We start from the raw sequence: 23,076 nt of genomic DNA on the forward strand, positions 1-23,076 counted from the left end.
AGCATTATGTCGAGCGAATGGAAATGTTCTTCGAGGTCAACAATGTGTTGGAAGCAAAAAAGGTACCAACAATACTTACCTTAATGGGTAATAAGATGTATGCGTTACTTAGAGGCATTGTATCTTCAAGAAGGCCGAAAGATTTGTCTTTTGCGGAAATTGTGGATAATTTGGCCAAGCACCTGGATCCGAAGCCGATAGTCATAGCCGAGCGTTTCAAGTTCCACAAGGCGGAACAGCAAGAGTTGGAAGCAATAAGAGATTTCGTTGCTAGATTGAAAAAGTTGGCTGAGACTTGTGAGTTTGGCGGTTATCGCGAAGAGGCGATTCGGGATCGATTCGTATGTGGTTTAAAGGAGCGAACGATTCAACGCAAGTTACTCGCGGTAGCGGACTTAACTTTACAAACGGCTGTCGAGAGGACGCTCCAAGAATGTCCTTCAATTATTTGATCTCGCTCAGCATGTTCATGGTGCCACACACAAGAATGGTCAGACACTCGATCTTGTTATTACTAGAGATGGTGAAGATTTTGTTAGGAATCTGGTAATTTAATTCGCCACTTGATCAAGATTTATCAAAAGTTATTGATCTATTCAATTCCACTCTTCAATCTAGAATTGATCATCATGCACCGTTTTTCGCCGATCCGTTACCCTTCGCCACCGTGCTCGGTAGTTTATGAATGAAAATAAGGCTGCTAAGAGATAGAAGAGAAGGCAGGAAAGAGAATAACGTACCGGATGTAAATGACTTACCTCAAAATGCGAAAGAGACCTACCACTCATCAATAACTGAGGCCAATCATAGAAACCAGCAAATGTTATTTCAAGTGGTTAATACTTTGTCCTACAAAAAACCTCTCGCGCGTTATCCTTCTGCGAGTTCTGACTCTGCTTTAGTTGAACATTTCAAGTCTTTCTTTTCCGACAAGATACCCCTTTATCGTTACCCTGTGTCCCTGAAAACTTGTGACCTTCCTACGTATTTCTACTGAATACATGGCTCATCTGATTAAATTAATCAAAGTTAAAACTTGTGCTCTTGATTCTCTGCCAGCTTCTGTCTTAACGAAATGTTTGCCTACTTTGTTGCCAGTAATTACCGTTATAACCCATCCATTAATTTTGGCGCGATGTTATTGGTTACTTTACGTCACGTGGTGCAAAATCACAGGACAGTTATCACGCAATAACCCCCGTCCGCGTCGATATTTGTCCTCCGATTTTTTCCGTGAAAAAGAAACATAGTTAACACAAGAGTTTCAACTTTTCCGTTCTCCTGTTTACATGGAAGAAAACTAAACTCGTTTTTTTTTTGCTTGCTTGCGTCAATCACGCGCATTTGCCATCAAATCACCACTGGCTTTTTTACGGTGTTTACGCGCAGTTTAATTGCGATGTGAAAATTAATGGAAGGGTTATAAAATAAACGACCCCGTTCTGGCTTTCTGGTATGTCGGCTGATAATGTCCGCGCCGGGCTGAGAGATTGTCCTCAAAATCTCATATTTGCCCTCGATGCGTCGCTTCTCGGCCAAATATTCATGTTTCGGACAATCTCTCAGCCCGGCGTAGACATTATCAGCCGACATACCAGCCGCCTGAAGTGGTTTATTTACTAAATATTGCGGCTTTTATGCCTAATGCAATTAAGTGCGCTATGATTAATCCACCTTTAAATAAGTCTAACTTAGATCCTGAAGAATTTAAAAACTTTCGTCCAGTGTCTAAACAGGTTGCCTCCCAACCTGTGCAGGATATTAATGAGAACAATCTCAATGAGAAACTACAATCTGCTTAGAAGAGAATGCATAGTACTGTGACCGCCCTTTTGAAAGTAAAGGACGACATTTTACGAGCTGTGGACAATGGTAACACTGTAGTTTTGTTATTGCTCGATTTACCAGCAGCTTTTGACGCTGTTGACCACAGTTTTCTACTCCACAGAATGAAGATGCGGTTTGGTATCAAGGGAAGGGTCCTCGCGTGGTTCAAAACCTACCTGGCTTACGGAGTCAATTTGTCTGCGTGAATGGAACTAGTTACACCAGGTCTGATCTAATGTAAGGTGTTCTCCAAAGTTCTGTTCGTGGCACTATTTTATATCTTTTGTATAAGTTTTCTCTTGGTGAAGTTATAAGAAGACATAATAATTTATGAACTTTCACCTCTACGCGGATGACTCTCAGGTTTACTCATCATTCGACTCTGATTCGTCTGTGATTGTGCCGAGAATTTTTAAAAGCATGTGTACAGGATATTGCGACATGGATGTCTTTGGATAAACTTAAACTTAGTAGTGACACAACTGAGCTTTGGTCATTGGGTCGCAGCATCAGCCAGTCTCTCAGCTCCTCTCTTTCACAGTGGTTGACAGCTCAAGGTGTTATTTTTTACTATAAGCCGAACATAGAACGTCAAGTTGATGCCATTTGTAAATCCACCTTTTTCCACCTTCGTAACTGTAACTCTCTCACATATGGACTTGCGAAATACTTAATTCACAGACCATAGTTAGTTCAGAACTGTGCAGCGCGTCTGATCTTATGTGGTCGTTGATATGACCGTATTACTCCTTTACTGAGAGAACTACACTGGCTAACCGTGGAGCAGCGAATTTATCTTAAAATCCTACTGTTGACTTTTAAATCTTTAAATGATTTAAGTCCCAGCTGTATTCACGATTTGTAGCAAACTTACAAGCAATCTAGGAGTTTACGACCATCAACCATGAACTTGCTAGTGACACCTAGATCGAGGTTAACATTTTATGGTGATCGTGCTTTTTCGGTTTGCGCAGCTGACCTTTGGAATAATCTTCCACAGTATATAAAATGTAGTTTAAATCTTACACCTTTTAAGAGAAATCTTAAAACATCTTTTTAAGCGCGATTTTAATTTGTAGTTTTGCTTTAGAATCTTTCGAATTTATTATTTACTAAGTTTAAGCATTTTATTGTAAAGCAAGCGCCTTGGAGCTCTAAAAGAGGGCGTTGTAAAAATTTTGTATTGTGATTATTATCATTATATTTAGCTTTTTGTTGTTCTTGCCCCTTACCTTACAAGACACAGAGCAAGTGAGAATGTTACTTTTGTTAATCATCTCAGTGAATTACTTGCAACAAAGACAAAAAAGAAAGGTTACAAAGAATAAGTGTTTATTTACAGCAAGCAAGAAAGGTGGAGGAAATCCAATTGTTGTTGATTAATTTAACAAAGTTAATCAATAACTAAATCCATTGTTGCATCTCAAGCGCATTCTTGTCGTTGAAGGAGCTAGCGGGGTCTTGCAGATAACCACTTCTTTAACTGGAATTTGTCCAAGTCAGTTTTGTGTGACAGCTGGCACCAAATATCAGGTCCCCTTTTCTTGGTAAGATTTCTATCTAATATCTAATCGTTTTGGAGATTCTTTTGGTGAAACTGCACCCTATAAACGGAGACAATAGAAAAGCCATCAAGAAGAAGGAAAGTTAAGAAAGTTAATAATACTGAACTTAGATGAAGGTTGCTGCAACGTTCGCGAATCGGTTTTCCTCTTCCCAACAGCTTTAAAACTGAAAAGTATAGAATTAGAAGATGAGATCAAATTAGTCCATCAGTACTGTTTCATTCACTTTCAGTTTGTTGCTAGCGATGTTAAAATAAAACAGGTAACAGTCATGAACAAGACTCGTGGTCAGTTTGGTTGATTGCCGCTTACCCCTATTTTTTTCTATTTTGTATTTACTCTACCTGCGGGCAGTTTAGTGATGTCATTTTCGAACAATCTTTAGATTCAGTGCTTTCTCTCCGTGACATCTGATAAGTTCTATTTATTTGTAAACAAGCTCCTTCAAAGTTGTCTTTCGGTGGCTGGGAAAAAAAGGGAAGAAAAGAAACGATTCAATTGTATCAGCCACACAAGTGATCGCACTTTTTTAAATTTTACTCCAGGTAAATCTTTTAAAGTGAAATCTGCTATAGGTGAAAGATTGGTTATGCACTACTTGCGAAACCATTGCATTAGTTGAGTATACGTACAATGAATTTGTGTTCACTCTCCCAAACTAAACCCGTTACACTGTGAACGTTTCGGGGGTAAATTGTAAATATATATCAACTTCATATATACATTGTATCTGGTAAATTGTCTATCGCAATGGTAATTCAATCAAAGAAGTCCACTTTTTTTAAATACTCTCTCCCTAACAAGGTCATGAAGACCAACACAATTTTAGGCAGCTTACCACGGAGGCAAATCAAGACATACCTTTACTTTAACCACTTTGCTGTTAGTCTGGCTGAATACAGACGCTCGTATCTTTTCTAAGAGAAAAGGGCACGAAAAGGCATTACGGGAGTCACTCTGAACGTTCGGCACTCTCGAAGACAGTTTCTTTACGTAGATGCTATCTTAATGAATGGCTTTGAGTTAATTCTCTGTTAAAATTTGAAATTACCCATTAGAAAGACAGCTTACAATTTATCTTTGTTTCATTGAAGCCGTTCGTTTCCACGAAACTTTGAATTGATTTCTTTCTTTGAAAAGACCTGTGTTGTTCAGAAATGGTTTCACGAGTGAGTCTCTTTGAAAAAGTCCGTTTGTTTTCCTTGTCGTTAGATGAATATATGAGGCCACTACCGTGATAAAACAACGTACCCTTTTGTTCTAAAATATTTCCTTTTGAGATGATTCCTTTTGAAACAGGAACATTTACTTTCTGAAACCAAAGAATTGCCGATAGTGATGATAACATCAACTTTATTTCAAATACATGTGGGAAATGCAATTAGTTCACATTGGATTTTACGACGGTTTTCTCAATGCAATTATACTGAGGATTACAAAACTAGGAATAATCTGGAGGGAGAGCGGGGTCAGGGGGTGAAGGACCAAAAGGCACGGTGAAGGGGTTGCTGACGGCGACAGTCGCTGTAAGGTGGTGTTGTTACCCCTAGTGATATGGATTCAAACTAATAAACTGTTCTTTTACGTTAATTAACGACGACACCTTTGTTTCGTTATGAAGCTTTTTCCTGATATTGTACTTTTCTTCTAGGTTCTTATATGATTGCGAAATTTTCCGGGGGATATTTTGGCTCTTTTTTTTTTTTTTTAGGTATTGCAATCACTTAAAGATTGCACTAGGAGATCTTGCTCATGTTTACGTTTCTCCGCCATTTCAAATCCAGGATAGCTTATTACCCATGGTGCGTATTGATTTCCATTACATGTTGACTCACCGAAGGAATATGCGACGGAGCATTCTCTGACCCACGGGCCCACATATGTCTTTGCCTCATCCGTTTAAACGCAGAGCGAACCTAACAGGCAAGAGGTTTCATTACGTTGTTACCTTTATTGTTCTGGTATTGTTAAAATTTTCATTACGCTTGATAAAAACGCAAAGAGAAATGAAAAGATAACACCCTTACGTCGCTGCTTCCTACACAGTGAGCCAAGAAGATAAACATGCCCTGAAAAAGCAAAGGCGAGGTTAAATTTCCTGTAACGGTTCTTCCTGCTGAAAGAAAGTTTACTTAATCAGCTTGAATATGATGCGCATAAAGATGGAGTGAGAAATGCTGTTACTATCTGACCAAAAGAGGTCTAAGCGAAAAGAATGGATGCCTTACATGAGACTAATTTTAAAGGTCATCCTTCTCAATGTCTTTTTTACACCCAAGGTATTTGGTGTCACGGAATAAAATTACAGCTGTTACTCGAGCCACTTGCATTGCTTCAGTATTTTTGTGAAAAGCGATTGGACGCATTTGAAATATTTATGTAAGCTTTCTCATTGGATACAATGTCATGCGACAAGTTCGTGTCCCGGTGCAAAAGAATGAGCTGCCTGTCTTTCAGTTTTAGCAGACTGGCTTGGTGGATGACATCTTTCGCAACGACTGATTTACTGTTGATTTCCAGCCGGGCCGAGGGTGTAGGGAAAAATTCAATTCCACGCTTCAGTTGCTTTTCCTTTGTGACCAGCTGAGGATAAAAACCATGAACTACCTCTATGAAATGAACATTACCTGGAAACCGGTGGAAAAGGCAAATATGTACTGAAAAGCTATCATCTTTTCATTTAAAGTAAGAAGCCCGAACACCCAGGAGACTCCAAGCAGAGGTAGTAGAACAACTGCGCTTTTGACTCCAGCCCTGAGGAGAAAAACCCTTAATGTCAAAAACTTCCTGAATATTAAAAGTTGTCTCCAGCAAGAGAAGAATTGGATAAAGATGGAAATTATTTTTTCTTTTCGTAATCCTACTGAAGGCGAATTTCAAGGAAAGTATACAATGCTAGTATTATAGAGAAATTGAACAATCAGTTTTGACGAGTCCGACTTTCGACTTCTCACTTGACTCTAACAATGATGTCAGTTAGGGTTATTGAAACGTCACTCACTATTACCGAACCAGTCCTCCTAATGATTGACTCCACTTGGACGATTGCACCATTTTATCGACTGATTACGACTTTTGGGCTTTATGTGTGAACAAAGCGGTTGAAAAGAGAGAGACAAGAACCAGAAGGAATAGATTACATTAAAGACGTAAAATTCTCCTTACTCTCCCTGTCTCCGGTGATATAAAATCGTCGAGGCTATCATGGATAAGATAGATAACTTCGTTCATACACGGTAAAATCCTTCAGCACAATGTAAGAGTGTAAAATATCTCGTTTTAATTATAATGACACTCACTTGACATTTCCAAAGTCTGTATTTGCTCTTGACGGTAACGCGGAATTAGCGACGACTTTTATCACGGCAACAAGAACCATGAAATTAACCTGAACACAAACATATTTCTGTGCAGTCACGGTATTAACAACTCAGTCACTGGCTAAGAAGAGTAGGACAGGGAGTTGTGATACTTTACTCAAGAACTCGCGAAACATTCCCCAACATCCCCTCTGAATATCCTAACATTATTGCATGTTTTCTCCCCCTGATTGAAACTTGCTCCCGCAGCCTTTTTAGTTTTAAGTGCTTGAAATCTTTAAAATAGAGATGATCAATTGGTTAAGTAGAAATTATATATTTTCTGGCAAAGTCGTTCAAGAGTAGTTAGTACTTCATTTGAATCACGTATTTCGTTTGGTTAAAATGTTCCGTCGAGGTGAAATTGTGTTTGCAGCTGTGCGCGGTAAAAGATTTAAGATTTTAAATAATCTGCAAATTCCTTTGTGTTATTTTTTAACAGTCTGTTGGGACAACGATGGGTTTTCAGGAAACTTAAGATCCATTTTTAATGGTAAGAAAAACGAAACCCAGCTCACCACAATCACTAAAACAACAGGCGCCAGAAAAACCCAAATGAATTGATCATCAATAGACAACCAGCATCTGAAAAAATAGAATAAAAAAAAGTGAATACTATGGTACAAATTTTCACATACTAAGGGCCTGAATCATTGGAACTTTGTTTCCATTTCTTTCTTTTTCTGGCTCTTTATACACTTACGATTTTATTGTTCCGTATCCTTCAGGGTGAATTGACGCAGCTAAACCGACAATAATAACTGGAATACCTGCGAAATAACAAGCTTTTAGTTTGGGACTTTTCTTTTTATCCAGACTCCTAAACATGACGAGGTAGAAACAGCTTCATTTGTAGATTTTGATTTCGCATATAAATTGTTAAAAAAATTTTAAAGCGTAAATGAACATTGTATTTAAAATATTCATGTAACCGGTTTAATTGAAACACATCAAGTTCACTTTGCCATTTTAGTTAATTCCTTTCTACATGTTAGTTGGGATGGAGCAAAGCTACAACAGCGAAGATGAAAAACGGTGCTTGATTAAATATAAATAGATTTGGAAAAATGTAACAATCCAAAATTTTTCCTTACCCCAGCCAGTCAAATAGTAGTATTTCATTTTGACGCTGTCAGCACGAAACACGGAGAGAATCATCACATACAGATGAAAACCTTCTACACACATCCAAGTGAATACTGCTGAAAACAGGTAATGCAGGCAGACGGCAAGAACGCGGCAAAGAGTCTGGGAAAATATATAATCAAAATTTAGGGTTTTTCTTGTGACAAAACTCCTTCAGCAAGATCATAAAATTTCAGAGGTAATCGTCAGTTGTGCTGTTGATCCAAAATCACGACCATTAAAACTCCCTGAATCTACACCCGATCGTTTTTCTTAAAAGCCTACCATGACCGAGGGAGGATTGACGATTTGTCCTCGACAAGTACTCTTGTCAAAAGCCACTTAAAGGACCAAAATAAAGTACAAACTTTGTAAGGTAACTGACTCCTCTGATAAATCCGCCAAGAAAATGAACTAGGTTTAGGAGAATTCAGTCACATCTGCAATACCTTGTGTCCTATAGCGTTTACACCAGTTAAGAACAGCGACTGAGCCAGCAGAAGAGCCAGAGCCAAGTTCATGTGAATCTTATGCCTTTCAGTGGAGAGCGACCTGAGAGAGAAAGACAAAACTTCGAGTCTAAAACAAGCACTGTTATCTGCCTGAGTAATAAATCTGGCTAGCAGGTACTAGTTAGCCCGTGTTGTAGAGCATCAGACTGTCATGCGGGAGGTCAACGGTTTGAGAGCCTGAGCGACACTCGGGTTCTTATAATAACTGAGGAGAATGTGCTGTCTTTGCTATGACATCTACAAATGGAAAAAAACACTAGTATTCTCGGATGAGAAAGATAGGCCCCGTCTCCTGCATATTCTCTTTACTGGTTAGCAAGGGATCGATGTGAAAGAACCCGCGCACTTTTTGAGAGGAGTAGGGAACGTAGCTCCTAGCATTGTGGGGGCAGCTGTTATGTTGCCTTCAAAAGATTTTAAACCGCTCAATACAGTGTGGCCAGTCCCCCACGAAGGGTAATAGAAAGGGTTACAGAATTGAATTTTAGAATACATTAGATATATACATTATTATCACTTTATTTCTGACAAGTTCCACTTGGCTTGTTTTAACTTGGTTGAATCTGACTAATTCTGTTACCGGTTATCAGGATTCAGACGTTAAGTTCCCACGTTGTTGTTTACTCCACCCTTCAGAATCCTTATTAAGAGACCGAACTACCGATTTACAATCCTTCTTAATATATTAACTTGGTCTTTGGTAACAAAAATAATGTCTAGACGTAAATGCAGAAATATGTTGCAATTCCTTTTCATTGTAAAAGGCTCGATATTTCTCACTCATCCCCCCCCCCCTCTAGGACTATGGAATAAGCGAGAATCAATGACGTACTCACTCAAATGCAAGATATACCAGTAATGTCGCAAAGAGACAGGCGATGGAGACTCCACATCCGACATATGTTATGATTCCGAGCGCGAATTCATCCTCAGCTGAAATCTGCATGAAAAAGGATTGAATCGACCAGGTGATACTACGAGTGCATCCACCAAAAATAAAATACTTGAGCAGTTGGAATAAATCTCAACTTGTTCCCTTTTTCGATTGTAGTCATAAAAGGCATTGTAGTAAGCGACGTAGCTTTCAATAAACATGGTAAACATGCTACACATCCTTTTTAAAATGTTCCGTTTACTTAAGAAGGCGATATTTTTATAGCCATTCACCAGCCATTACATCGTATCAGGGAATTATTTTTGATTTTGCTGGTAGTTGGGCGTCCGTCATCAACTTTGTTACCTGTCTCGTTATATTTGGAGTAGCTTTTATGTCAGCATGAGTCATTTTACTCTCAAAATTTAAATATTTCGATTGATTGATTGATTGATTGACTGATAATTTTGATAGTATGGTAATTATAAATTATTTATCTGCAGATCTTCTAGCAGTTACCAGCCCGACCCAATAGTAATGGTCGAGTGCTATCGCATCATATTTACCAAAGTTACCTGCACTTCTGTGTACTGGGTAAGAATTGCAAAGCTTGTGAGATGAGTTGTATGACATCTTGCCTGGGTGCCATCTACTTGAGCGGTCTTGATGCCTTCTGTGGACCAAGCACTGCAAAAAGATAAAGGGATTATTGTCAGTCCTTTGTTTACTTGTAAAATTCGTTGTTGTTGTGTAGAAGTTCGTATTTTGTTTTAAAAACAAAAAGCACAACCCCTTGATTATATCCGTTTTCCGCACCGCCAAGAGATGAAAGCTTTGCATCCCTTTGCTACCTCCTTCCTTGCATGCCTCTAAAACACGCGTCCATATCCATACCTGATTTGATGATCCCAGAATACACAGATTGGTGAGTGAGGAATTCTCCCGTTCTATGTTGTTTCAAATGGAAAAGTAAAACAAAAATGTTACTGTCGTTTTTCCAAGAGAAACACACACTTAAATACCTAAACTAAACGAAAGGACTCCGGCTCTTTTAGCTAGATAGTTGATACACAGTTGTGGGAAAAGGATAAGAGAAGTGATTGTTACTTTTACTGCTCTAAACACACCCTGGTATAAATCACCTGGTATTCAAACATGCTGAAATGTGGAACAGATGCAAGCCCAAAAATTGGTCTTTGCAAGCAAAACCATGGTGTTGAGAAATGATGGCACACATACCCGATGATGGAATTGCAGCTCAACGGGAAAAAAGGGCGTATTCTCAATCAAAGGTCCATTGTGCTGTACAGAACACGAGAGGATGTCAGAAACTAGATGACTCTTTTCCCTAAAACAGATGAATTACTTTAGATCATGTTTAAGACTAGCGCTTCTCCACAATAATGTTATACACTTAGCGAGTTTAGTGTACAGGCTGCCAGCTATTTTTCGTGTCGTATCAAATTTTAAGGACAGATATGTTTTGGATTTATTGTATTAAACCCTTCTCTTATTAACTCTAAAGGAACCCTCTTCAGGCAGCGTTGCTAAATCTGTTCTTCTTGTCAAAATTTCATTAAGATAAATAAATAAATTCATCATCAGACAACTGTTAGTTTTAGTCAATCAATTACGAACTAGTGGAAAGTCAAGAAAGTTTCCAAGATGAATCTGAAAGAACTTTCAGAAATAAGAAATGCATTTGTAGTATGTTTCATATTGAACAACGTACTACAAGGAAGTAAAAAAAGGTTTGGGTCATATATCAGAACTTTTGCACAATGAGTCTCTAGTCCTCTAACCTTAAACTGTCAGCCGATCATGGTCTTTTCTTTGCATAAAAAAAAAGGTTGCTTTAGCGACCTACCTTTCATTTCGGTTTTCTTTAAAAGTAGTGGGATGGATACTGCTAATGTTTCTGTACAGTATCGTGGACACTACGACGACGACACCTATTTAAAAAGAAAGTACTCCATAACCCAAGCAAGGATCTTCTGGGTTTTTTTCTTTTTTTGTGTGTGTGTGTGTGTGTTCTTTTTTTTGTTTCGTTTTTGTTGTTTTGTTTTGTTTTGTTTTGTTTTTTTAAATGAAGATTTCACGCCTTCAGTGGAAGCAAGGCATACATCAGGTTTTTTATTTTTTCAAACAAAGTTGCACGGCAACATCCTGCGAACACAAAAGAGATGGATAGACTTAAAATAGAGCGTTGTAAGTCAACAACAGCAAATCCCGCTATGGCTTACCATCGTTAAATGACGGTATAAGAACAGCATTGTGTTCGTTTTTCCAAATCGACTGGTTTGTTCTAGAAATGTCAGGAAGCATAAAGTGTGTTACACTTTTTTTTCTTGTGGGTTTTAAACTAACGACTTGGACAACTGAAAGGAAAAAGACATGATAAAGTTAGATAAGTTAGACAGCGGCTGTGCCGTTTCGCTGGTTAAAAAAAGTGAGAATATTTTGAGCAAACATGAATTTTTTTCTGTTCTAGAACAGAATTATTAATTTAATCAAGTGGCACTGCATAATTTTGCATCATTCGATTGATTCTAAAGATAGCAAATCTCAAGCTGAGACATAAGCGTGAACAGTTGTTTCCACAGCCGGCCTACGATTCACCTGAATTTCATGATTACTTACCAGTCCTTTGGGAGTAATGCTCAAATTTGAAGGGTTCATTTACCGAGGTGATTCTCCATAGCGCTAACGTAATGTTCTCCAATACGCTCAAGACTGTTGGTAGCTGCATAATAACGGGAGAGAAAACGGGTTAACATGATGGTAACAAGGTGTAACTCATCCTTCGTGATTAGCCATGTCACGATTTTACTGAAGCATCCCACTTTGATTAAGGATCGTCACTGATAAGGCGCGATGACTGTCGCGCAGTTCAAAGTTTTAACTTCTCAATCTTGAATTTCGTGTAATTTATCGCCGCCATAGATATCGCTGGAGCCTCGAGCTGTAGCTAATCTGAATGGATGTTCGTGAATCATAGGGAAATCGCGGATGGTTTGTCTCCCGTGATTACAGTCGCGGTATTTGCTCGGGCACAACGAAGTAGGATGAAACAGTATAACCTAAGAGACCTTTTCTGTAGTGCTCCACACTTGTTCGTTTCTCTTTTCGAAGCTGGATTCTGCCGTTGTTATGAGGGAGGTAACAATGTTCTAAAAATAAACAATTGACAATTTATCTTTAATTAAAAGGTGCGCAGAATTACGATTTACAGCGTAACTCTTAAAGGCAACCTCCAAAGGTAGAATAGATTTTCGCTAATGTTTGCTGTATTATGAATATTTCTGGGAAAAATTAGGAAATAAGGACCGAAAAGTATATAAACTGTAAACAAATGCAAGCAAAATTGATGCTTGAATTTCGTGGAAGGCTTGTTGGCTCGTTCGACGTTTTACGGTTGCCACTATTACCATCCGCAAATAGGAAGATGAAAACAAATTTAAACTTTAAGAATATTCTTAATAATTTAATGACAATTTGTTCCACGAGTGGAAGTTTCCTTTAAGTTTATTTTGATCTTTTAAAGAAAAAAACCTGTTAAAGATTTAAACGAATTTAAAAAAAAAATCCACTCCTTATAAGTAATATATTTTTGATGTTAAGAATATAACTTATAATAAGAAAGGCTAAAAATTTACTTTCATAGTTTCTTGATGTTCGCTTGGGATCATGGAAAGAGCCATTCCAAACTGTTGAAGGATTTTCAGGAATACGTTAAGATGCCGTTCCGTTAACGGTTCCTCTTCCACTAATGTTCGAAGGCGTTGAAGCAGATTGTAAACGTCATCAGCCCAAGAGTTGTTTCGAGAGCTTCCTATGGATACCTGGAAACGTGAAACCCATTTTTAAACTTCAGAGCAAGTTTGTAATAACTTTTACAAATTCTAAACTCAATTAAAGGTAAGGATATTGCTACCTTGTAAGTACAACTTACTTAAGTTGATTATCACAGCTTGGATACGATAAAATCTGAATAAACTTGACTTACGACACGTAAATTCCAGGTACGACCACGTCCCCGCAAGTCATATTTATACTTCGTATCGATCAAAATATGTTTTGAATATCCTATGAAACTGAATGATAATGATCACGTCTTTTGTTTGACTGTATTATCAGGATTTTAATTTCCACAGTTATATCCTCAGCGGAAGAGCAAGGGCCGACAGGGAGCGCAGTCCTTCCCTTATGAAAATTCGAAGGGGATGAGCATTGCTCCCTTTGTCTAGGTGTGCAGAATACTGCTAGCGCAGCAAAAAAATGGCTCCTTAGCATGTTTAGTTTCCTTATCTTGGTGATATGATATTTTGCTGGACTCTTTTTTTTTTTTAACAACTCCCTACCTAAGCACCAAAGAAGAGTTGTGGTTACATTGGACACCGTTAGAGGTTTTGTATCATTATAATGTACATTACCGTTAGGTATTCCACACTTGTGAGCAGGTCTTCCCATTTTCTTGTCACTCTTATATCAGCTCGAGGAGGAGAAGATGCAAAGACTGCATCTACGACAGACAAATGAATGACATGCAGTGTCGTCAAATTGTTCAATTCAAATCTCCCTCATTTACCTTAAAAAAAAATACCAAGCATGAACCTTGAAATGATCCAAATCCTTACCAGTTGATAGTGTTGCAGTCACTGGTTTGACATCTGTTGAGCACTGAATACGTTTGGTAGAGGAAAGGCCATTACGAGAAAAAGATGTCTTAACACCCGCAGACGAAGTGTGCATTTCACTTTGTCGTTCATATATGTTTGTGATGGAAGCAGTTGTCGATGACTCTCTTTTCGCGGGAAGGGAAGAGGTTACAATAAAAGGGGAGTCATTTGTGGATATTTCGACTGATGGTTGGGTTTGTATGGCAACAGCGATAGAACTGGGTATCGAGGAAGGAGGCAACAGTGTTGTATTAGTCCAAGTGAATCCTGCAGGATCGGCAGGAAAGACTGGGATATTTCTCCAAGATATTCTGAGATTGCACGAGTGATCTGCCAAGAAAATAACGCTTCATAAATAAATCATTAATGTATGATATAAAGGCATCCGTAAAAACAAATTAAAGATTTAGAATGCTTTGATTATCATGAGTGCTTTCTGGCAAAAAGGTGTCTTGGACTGATTATCTTAGTCATTAGCCTGAGGTCCTTGAAGTCATGTTACAACAGAAAAGAGAAAAAAAAGTCTTAAATTTGGTTTTTAAAAAAAGGATTTGAAGACATTCAGGTTAAATCAAGATTTAAGCTATGTAATGATTATGTACAATTGATGACCGCGAGAATCGATTTCAACAAACCTCGTATGGTCAAGAACCCAGGAGATGCTGTTGTTTGGTTGACGCAACCCGTAGAATTCCCAGGCATAAGTAATATAGAACCAGTTGCTATGAAAACCTTGTTAGCAAGGATATCTACAATGCCTCCTGCGCCCCCGGCAGACCCCTTTTCCCACACTGGGGAAGTGTTGCCATTTTTTCCAGCATGAGCACCATTTACCTCCAGTGAGCCAGCATTGATGATGCGGACCTGAGTTGATATATATTCATGGTTAGAGGTTTTTATTCCGTAAAGCATGCTATGAAGGAGTGTTGAGCAAAGCTAATACTAATCGTACCTCGTTCGCTTCTAAGCGGATTAATCCTCCTGAACTTCCACTGTTCACTTCGTATTGCCCTTTTGTTTGCTGTGCATTGGCCTTAATCTTTTCTTCTGTGAGAGATGAATTGTCAAAGGTCTTAACTCAAGGTTTTCCCTAATGGGGTGTCTATCAAGTTAGAACGCAGTAGAAGATTTGTAAGTCACGTGGCTTATTTTGTTTTTCCACATTTAAAGGAAAAGTTTATAATCTAATAGGACGAAATTGTGGCAGACAAGGGATTTAAAAGAAATGACTAGTTTAGTCGGGCTTCCCTACGGAAAATTCAGTACAATGTTACTCCACAGATAGTCTTAGAAACTGTGACCTACTCCCCGAACATGTGAGTTTCTGGACCCCAAATCTTGGTGAACGAAACGGAGTCTTTTTTTAAGAGCTAAAAGGGAATCAGCTTAACTTTTTTGCAGGTGTTACGTACCGATTATTATGGAACCCTGCTTCGCTACCAACTGTAATGCTCCCCCTCCATGTCCAGGTTTAGTAATCGTGAGAGCAGAAGAATCAAGATAAGACCCTGCAGGAGACAATATCTCATTAAAGCTACACCGCCCCACATGTACTTAGTAATCGTGAGAGCAGAAGAATCAAGATAAGACCCTGCAGGAGACAATATCTCATGAAATCTAAACCGCCCCACATGTACTTAGTAATCGTGAGAGCAGAAGAATCAAGATAAGAGCCTGCAGGAGACAATATCTCATGAAATCTAAACCGCCCCACATCTACTTAGTAATCATGAGAGCAGAAGAATCAAGATAACACCCTGCAGGGGACAATATCTCATTAAATCTAAACCGCCCCACATGTACTTATTGAATACAAACAACTTTACTTTCATTTCCAGTTTTCTTCTCCTGTTATTGTTTTATGTTTTATGTTTTATTAGTTTTGCCTGAATATATATACAATAAGAAAAATATGAATAAGAATATATATACAAAAATATCAATAAGAATATATATACAATAAGAAAAATATTACAACAAATACAGGCAGGGGTGCCACAACAGCCGAAGGCCAATTACTGTGGTCCCAATTTAAAAACGTTATTACAAAATATTTATAAATACAAGATCAAAAACAGCAACGATCACTTACAGACAAATTACAGGTTACATTACGAGAAGGACAGATTAATTTCCAGGTTTTGGCGTCCTCAGGGTCATACCACTTTGATAGAGCGGTAAAATAGTATTGGTACAGAATAGACTTAAATCGATTAATATTTAAATTTAAGGAGAGTTCCAAATCGTTGGCAAGGCAGTTCCAAATTCTGACAGTTCTATTGAAAAACGATCTTTGAAAGGTCGTTGTTTTACATCTTCTTTGCAGAAAGTGAATGACATTAGGATTGCTATTAGATCAAGTGGTACGAGCTGAACGGATTTGGGGGAGAACTTCAGAATTTACATATTCTAAGCCAGATACTGCTTTAAAAAAGAAAATCATGTCTAGTAGTTCATGCCAGTAGGAGATTGGGAGAAGGTTCAGTTTTATTAGCCTGCTTCTGTAAGATTCTTCACATCGAAAGGGCAAGCCCAGGATAAACTTCGACGCACGCCTCTGAACTCGCTCTATCTTCCGCATAAGTTCTATCGAGTGAGGGTTCCATACTTGTGTTGCATAACCAAAATGAGACCTTACTAGAGCAAGGTATATAGATCTTCTTACTATGATACTCTTGATGAATCTTGTGTTATTGCTTTGACTTGAGGTTTGGTCACTGTGTTCCAAAAGCCTAACGGCAGCAAGTGTAACGTTCTAACTTCGAGTCTAAAATTGGACAGAAGCCGTCTGCCGAATAAGATAATCAGCCTTTTACATTGATTTTTCTTGATACTGGGAAAACATCTTATTTTCTTAGAGTTCACGCTTTCGTACGAAACTCACAGAGCTCTAGAAATTAACGAGCTAAATTCAACATTTACCTGAACTGCCTCCTAGGAGGACTTCATAATCATTCCGTCCATACTCTAAGCCACTGTAGAGGTCAACCTGAATATCATCATACGCTGGATTTCCTCCACGGCCACCGTGTCCGCTTCCACCGATGCATCGTGGTGACTGATCAGTTAAGTATTCCTTGCTCGTGCTCCCTGGTCCATTTCCTTTCACAGAGAAACAAACAGGATGGATCAACTACAGTCAAATAATATTTAGATTTTGCCTCACAAATTCTTATAATGACTTTCACGCGCGTTCATAACGTTAGTCACCTTCCCTTTTAGGACTAACTTTTCCTGGATGAACACATTAACCTGCTAATTCTTCGGCAATCAAACTGTTTGCTTTTTTCCAAAGTATGGTGAGTCAGAGTAATAACTTCATTAATAATAATTACTCCTTCATATGTACCCTGGATTTATAGAAGAAACTAGGAAAATGTATTTTATTTAAGCTAACGCAAAAATAACTGTGCTCATGGTAATGAGCTACACTTTGTGATTGATCCAGACACCTGTTATTTCCCTTTCTGCGAGGGGTGTAAGTCGATACACTTTACAGGCTTACCCGGTATTAGAGCTGACGACCAACTCGTGGGTTTATCAGTGGGCATATATCCTCCAACACACTTCCCACCCAGCACAGCCTCTTCACAAGATAAATCGATCAAACTTTCAACGGTTATATTTCCTTCCAGAGACTCGATAGATAGCGAATGTTCCCCAAACACCTCAACTATGGAGCTGGCTTCTATCCAGATGTTTTTGGAAAACACTATTCGTGCAACGCTGTAATTCCATCCAGGTAAACTGACAAAATTCCCTTTAAACGAGAGGTTTTCTTCGGTAGTTATTTTAAGGATTTTTTTTTTCCCTTGGCTGTCTACAACAATGGCGGAAGGCTCTGTAGTGTTAATTTTAAGAGTTTCTCCGGGAGCTAAGGTAAGCTGATTATCTGCAAAGGAAGAATGGAATATAAATAGAGGATATTACATGGCCGCTTGGGGATACGAATTTTATCTTCGAGTGCTAAAAGATACTTTCAGCACTCGAAGATAAAATTCGTATCCCCAAGCGGCCATGTAATGTTCTGTTTATTATATAGATATTGATGAAATTTCCACATAAAAGACAACTTTTTTTTATTCATTTTCGAAACAGCATTTGGGTAATTATGATGGTAACCATGGCCACACCAATATCCTCACATGTGAAAGATAAAAAAAGTATCTTCACTGCGCGCGGTGAAGATATGATTTTTTAGTAAAAGGAGAAATCCTGGTATTTCATCAGTATCTATATAATAATTGGGCGTCTTAAACTGAATAAGCATCTTGTGAAAGAGTTAAATAAATGTAACTTTAGTCGATATGAGCCTACATAAGTGTTGTCTCGCTCTAGAAATTAATTTTAATCTATGCCTAGGAACTGAATGTTCTGCGGCGATTAATAATCCATCGAATATTTTGCTGTTATGCAACTGGCGTGAACGCCCTTGCTGAAATTTGGGTGCCACCAGTGGGCTGTCCTCTGGTCTCCGTATAAAGTTAAACATAAAGGAGTGCTGCATCTCGTTTTTCTTACCCAATTGAAAATACTTATTAAAAACCATTTTTAGAAAAATTTAAAAATACTCCATTCCACATAACCGACACTTATCGCACTTAACCTTTTTTCCAAAACTTGCTTCAAAAATGTATATTTTAGAGGAAACCAAACACAAGGTTCAACGGTTGCTTCGAGCCGTGCCTGCACAATACAGTCGCTTCTCGAGAAAAATATCTATATGATCGAGCATAATTTATGAAAGATTGAGGCCATTGTGTAAATATTGGTTGCAAACCTGACCGACGACACGCACTTTAGCTCCTAGATGCCATTAACGAAAAATTTAAGACAATAACATGGCTGTTTAATCTCTTAACATTGCATTCTTGCTTAGTTTATTCGGATTTCCGCTATTTAGGAAATGGATTATGGTAACCACTGATGCGATTAGTCATCCCTTTTGGCAAACCTGAAAGGTCTTCGCCTAGGTGTCAGCTATGAAGGACCACTAATAGCCTAGCGTTTCGATATCCTGGGTGCAAAACTTTTTCAACTCCCCGAAGGTTTGATAGTTACTTCCAAAGAAAAAGAGCCCTTTTGCAAAGAAATATATGTTGAAAGTAAGATGTTGATAACGCTATAGTATCGGAAAGATCTAAACGTGCATGTTTAAGATGTATTTTGAAGTAACATGAGGAAAAAGAGTCTGTTACTAAAAAATTAGATTTCTCTTTGAATGGATATTTTTTCTCGAGATCTTAATCGAAAGCGAGAAGGCTTTTCACAAACTCAATCCTAAGGATCCTGACCGTCGCATTTGTCTATTCTTTAATTTTTCTTTTTCCGCCATCAATTATCCACTTTTTTATCAACTAAGGTAAACAATGAAACCCATTTGTAAATGATCATGTCAGTTTTGACAATTTTTATTAAAAAACATCGTATTCGCGAAAAAAATTGGAAAAATTACGGTCTCCTATTAAAGTAAGGAAGATTAAAAGCAAAATTTCTTCATTCTTCATAAACCTTGTGCAAGAACTTTTGATAGACATAGTAAAACCAGCTTTTGCAGCGAAGAACTACCAACATCGTGAATGATTTGTATCAAACAGAGATGTTTATTTGAAAACTTTAACTCATGATAGCGGGAAGAGATTTAAGAAAAGAATCCCTTCCCTTCAACTTGAATTTTCTCGACTGTTTCGGCTATTTTCAAAACTATCTAACGCTATACTTTCTGCGCTAGAAACTTGACTGAAGAATTTTCTTGAATTCGTACGTTAAAAAATAGTGTCTAGGATATTGGAAGAAAACCACTTTACTTACTGTTTACCAATTGCTGCGAGGAAGGTCGAACAACCTGTAAGTTACACACAAGAAACAAAAAAGTCAAGGACAAAATCAGGCATTCTTTACGGTGACACAAATCCCTACTCATGTTCGAAAGGAGAATGAAAATTTTCCACATCATGGCCATCGAGAGCGGGTCCACCACTCCTTGATGTTACTGGTGACTCCTAAGAGATTGTATTTCGAACCGGATATGAAGGAATACTGGCCATACGTTTGCACTTTCATCACATTAAGTGAGTTTTTCCTTGACTTCAAAACAAACATGGTGCAGGTGAGCCAACATAATTCTCTTCTTTGACCCTGGATATACACCATGAAAAAAAAAAAAATTGGACAAGTTCATTCCGAAAAAATTTGAAGTCAAAATGGCCACGACGTCTCTGTTTCACCTTTTTCCTTAAAAATCCTTAACAAAACGTTCAGAATTTTTCATTTCGCACGCTTGGTTTTCACTGAGCTTCATCTCAAACGCATAACCAGATATTTAATTTGACAAAACGATGCAGGAGGGAAAGTTGAGTGGATATCACTTCGTCAGTTTCAATATTGATTCTTGCCAGAGGTGTTCCATACGACATTTTCCATCGGCGTTATAGCTTACGCGTACATTTAATTAAACTGGACAAAAGAAAAGAAAGCTTTTTACGAAACACTTCCTTTTTTAATGGAATGGACTATTCTCATCCATAGTTATCTTGTTGTTGACATTCAGACCTTATCGAAGTCAGTATAAGTTGAATGAGTTATTGTCAAACTGCTGGCAGAAAAAATGCTAATTTGAAGACGAAACAGAGCTTTATTTTATTATCCCTGCTTTAATTTCCATGACTTATGTAGGACCTGTATTGAGGAAGCCACATTTTCTGTCCAAAAAAGCAAAGACATAGAAAAATGAACGATGTTTACAGTTACAACTTTGATTAAAAAAAGAACCAGTTTAATGAGACCTGCGGGTTGGTTAACGTTTGCAGATTAGCACTTGGTCTGAGGCCGCTGTGTAAATTCATTATTTATTTGAGCGAACGCTGATATAGTTCTCTTCACAATCTTGGTTACTTGCCATTAGACGAGCAGGTCAAAGAATGCTGGGGCCCACCTGAGGGTAAAACGTCAGACGGGTATACGAAACAATTCAACTTACTCGTTCTAATCTGCAAGTTGTTTAAATGAAATATTTCGTGGATCGATTGTAAGTTGTGTTTTCTGAAAGGTTTATTATATAAGGATACTAGTCTAAGAGTTGGTTGTTCATTAAAATTCCAGACTTTCTGCTTCGAATTCTCGCAATAAAATTAGTGAATAAGCTTGCTGCAAATCCTTTAAATCATTTAGGACTCTATGGTTTGCAACCCTCAGAAAGACCATTTCGAGGAATTGCATTCGCGGATATTGCTTTATAAGAGTAATTTCATATTTTGTCACCACTTCACTTTCTTTTCAACCTATCAGATGGCCATTATTCACTAAAAAATGCGTGAAGTACCTTGAGTTCCATAAACAAGCCCTGTGAAATCCTATATAAAATTGAAACAAGACCTTACCTGTCCCCCTTACTTTATTGCTCGAAAAAAAATACAATGTGAAGATTTCTTTATTCATTTCAAGAAGGTTTGCCTTTTCAACCACGCTTATTTTCCAATCACAAAATAATAAAAGTGAATCAAGTGACTGGAGCCCAGAAATTAACTGTACAGTTGAACCATTTGCAAACTCTAACCGGGAAATTCGACCGTTCCCACGCTTTTCAGAAATATGTACATTTCTTCCATAAAAACGGTGGTTTTTTGAACCTTGAAAGTTTTTCCACTTTGCCATTGTCAATATGTCTTGCTTTAAGGGTGCCAAAGTTTTATTGAATATTCGAAGACTGCTCTATCTTCATAGTTTATGCTCATACCTGTACTGTTCGCAAACTTGGAATTTTGAAACTCTTCATTGATAACTCAGAAATCCATTTTTTCGTTTTACTTCACTACTCCTGAGCTCATTAATATTTTTAAGTTAGAAGCTAGATGTAAAATACTGGGTATTTACTGAAATTAAAACTGATGCTACAAACTTTCTTCGTGGGCTACGGTTTTGGCCGTTTGTTATTTTTTTTTTCTGACCAGAGTAAAGCTTATTCCACGTCAAGATGTGTGGACAGACTTTTTAGATTTTTTTCAATAATTTTGAGTATCAAGAATCTAGCGTGAGAGAAGCATCTTCTTTTTCTTCTTCTCTTAAGGTATACTGCGAGTACCATGACTTACGTTCACGCGTTCATCACGTGTAAGTTGCTTAACGGGAATGCATTATTGTACTGTCTGACTTGCAAATATCTCGCTGAAAAATTTCAAGCGCCTATGAACTACGTAAACAGAAGTACGATCAACTTATTCGAAGATCAAGCCTCGTTGGCTCCTGTTAGTCAGTACGTTGTTTTCAAGACCCTATTACTGCAATCTTACGAGTAAATGGACAGTATGCCAACTCCGTCATCGACATCATTGAGGGATCGACTGAAGGTTCCTCGCTGCAATTCTTTGTTCGGCGAGAAATCCTTGACCTTTTATGAACCAACTCTCAATAAAAACGCACCTGATCATTTAGATTTACATTTGGCCAGCAAGGGTCGAGATGAGCTCTTCGAAAAATGGTGGAGTGACGAATGGTCGGCAAGAGCCCAAAAGCCTCTTTATTGGCCTTGCTTCCAGGGTGAGATGGAAATTAAGGTTAAGAAGGATTTTAAATCCTTCATGGAGTAGATCACCGTTGTCGAAGCCCCTGTGGACAAAGGTGTTTCTTTCCGGAAGGTTACGCTTGAAGCCAATTCTCGAGTGGCTCGTGGTAACGCTGCAGCTGCTGTTTTTTACCCTGACTTCGATACAGCTCGCCACTTGATAATTTTTGCCTAAATGCTTGCTACACAGACAGATGACCCCAAGAAAGGCGTTAGAGCTGTCATCGTAAAAGGCCAAGTTCCAGAGATAGTGTCTCTTGGATGGAATAGCTTTCCATCTAAGACATTATATGGTGAATTTCCAAGAGCTTCAGATGACGACCGTGCGCTTCAAAAAAAGTTCCCCTATATGATCCACGCCGAGCAAAACGCTCTGCTGGTAAGGTTGTAGGCAGCCAACGCTGACCGTACTACTTCTTTTCGAAACTTCTGATCATAACCAGAATATTGAAGACGTAACATCATGTGGTTGACGTGAGCAACAACAACCTCCCAGGGTAACTTCCTGCTACAGTTGAGGAGAATCCTTAACACTTCCTGCGTAAGTATGGTGAGAAGCCGTTGTACAGGCCGAG

The 23,076-nt window shown here is 38.3% G+C and overlaps 1 protein-coding gene and 1 long non-coding RNA gene across 2 annotated transcripts; one reads left to right on the top strand and one right to left on the bottom strand.

The window, feature by feature from the left end:
• Positions 1-3,142: 3,142 nt before the first annotated feature.
• Positions 3,143-20,063, bottom strand: LOC111332998 (uncharacterized). The gene is made up of 29 exons (XM_088752895.1): positions 19,753-20,063; positions 17,447-17,833; positions 16,864-17,043; positions 15,354-15,449; positions 14,894-14,988; positions 14,577-14,805; positions 13,900-14,271; positions 13,696-13,784; positions 12,919-13,104; positions 12,352-12,432; positions 11,903-12,005; positions 11,506-11,640; positions 11,130-11,214; positions 10,502-10,610; positions 10,157-10,209; positions 9,838-9,949; positions 9,225-9,328; positions 8,326-8,428; positions 7,846-7,999; positions 7,455-7,521; positions 7,270-7,336; positions 6,692-6,780; positions 6,020-6,146; positions 5,420-5,461; positions 5,228-5,308; positions 4,644-4,704; positions 4,254-4,309; positions 3,737-3,856; positions 3,143-3,431 (listed from the first exon to the last, which is right to left on the bottom strand). Exons 1-29 carry the CDS (start codon positions 19,901-19,903, stop codon positions 3,384-3,386), a joined length of 3,582 nt encoding a protein of 1,193 aa, XP_088609021.1. The 5' UTR covers positions 19,904-20,063; the 3' UTR covers positions 3,143-3,383.
• On the top strand, positions 15,815-22,171 carry LOC148735181 (uncharacterized). The gene is made up of 4 exons (XR_015998603.1): positions 15,815-16,588; positions 16,880-17,240; positions 17,577-17,683; positions 22,007-22,171. It is a non-coding gene; the product is annotated as an uncharacterized LOC148735181 (long non-coding RNA).
• Positions 22,172-23,076: the final 905 nt, after the last annotated feature.

This window comes from Stylophora pistillata, chromosome 3 (genome assembly GCF_964205215.1).
Source record: "Stylophora pistillata chromosome 3, jaStyPist1.2, whole genome shotgun sequence".
NCBI classification, from domain to species: Eukaryota; Metazoa; Cnidaria; class Anthozoa; order Scleractinia; family Pocilloporidae; genus Stylophora; species Stylophora pistillata.

What these genes read in the sequence shown, in the direction of transcription:
- LOC111332998 (XM_088752895.1), bottom strand. Translation starts at nt 19,903, where the DNA reads ATGGCCATGATGTGGAAAATTTTCATTCTCCTTTCGAACATGAGTAGG. An exon ending in TGGGTTCTTGACCATACGAG is followed by an intron (nt 14,272 to 14,576) that starts GTTTGTTGAAAT and finishes TTTTCTTGGCAG; the next exon opens with ATCACTCGTGCAATCTCAGA. An exon ending in ACAGACTTTGGAAATGTCAA is followed by an intron (nt 6,147 to 6,691) that starts GTGAGTGTCATT and finishes TTTTCTCCTCAG; the next exon opens with GGCTGGAGTCAAAAGCGCAG.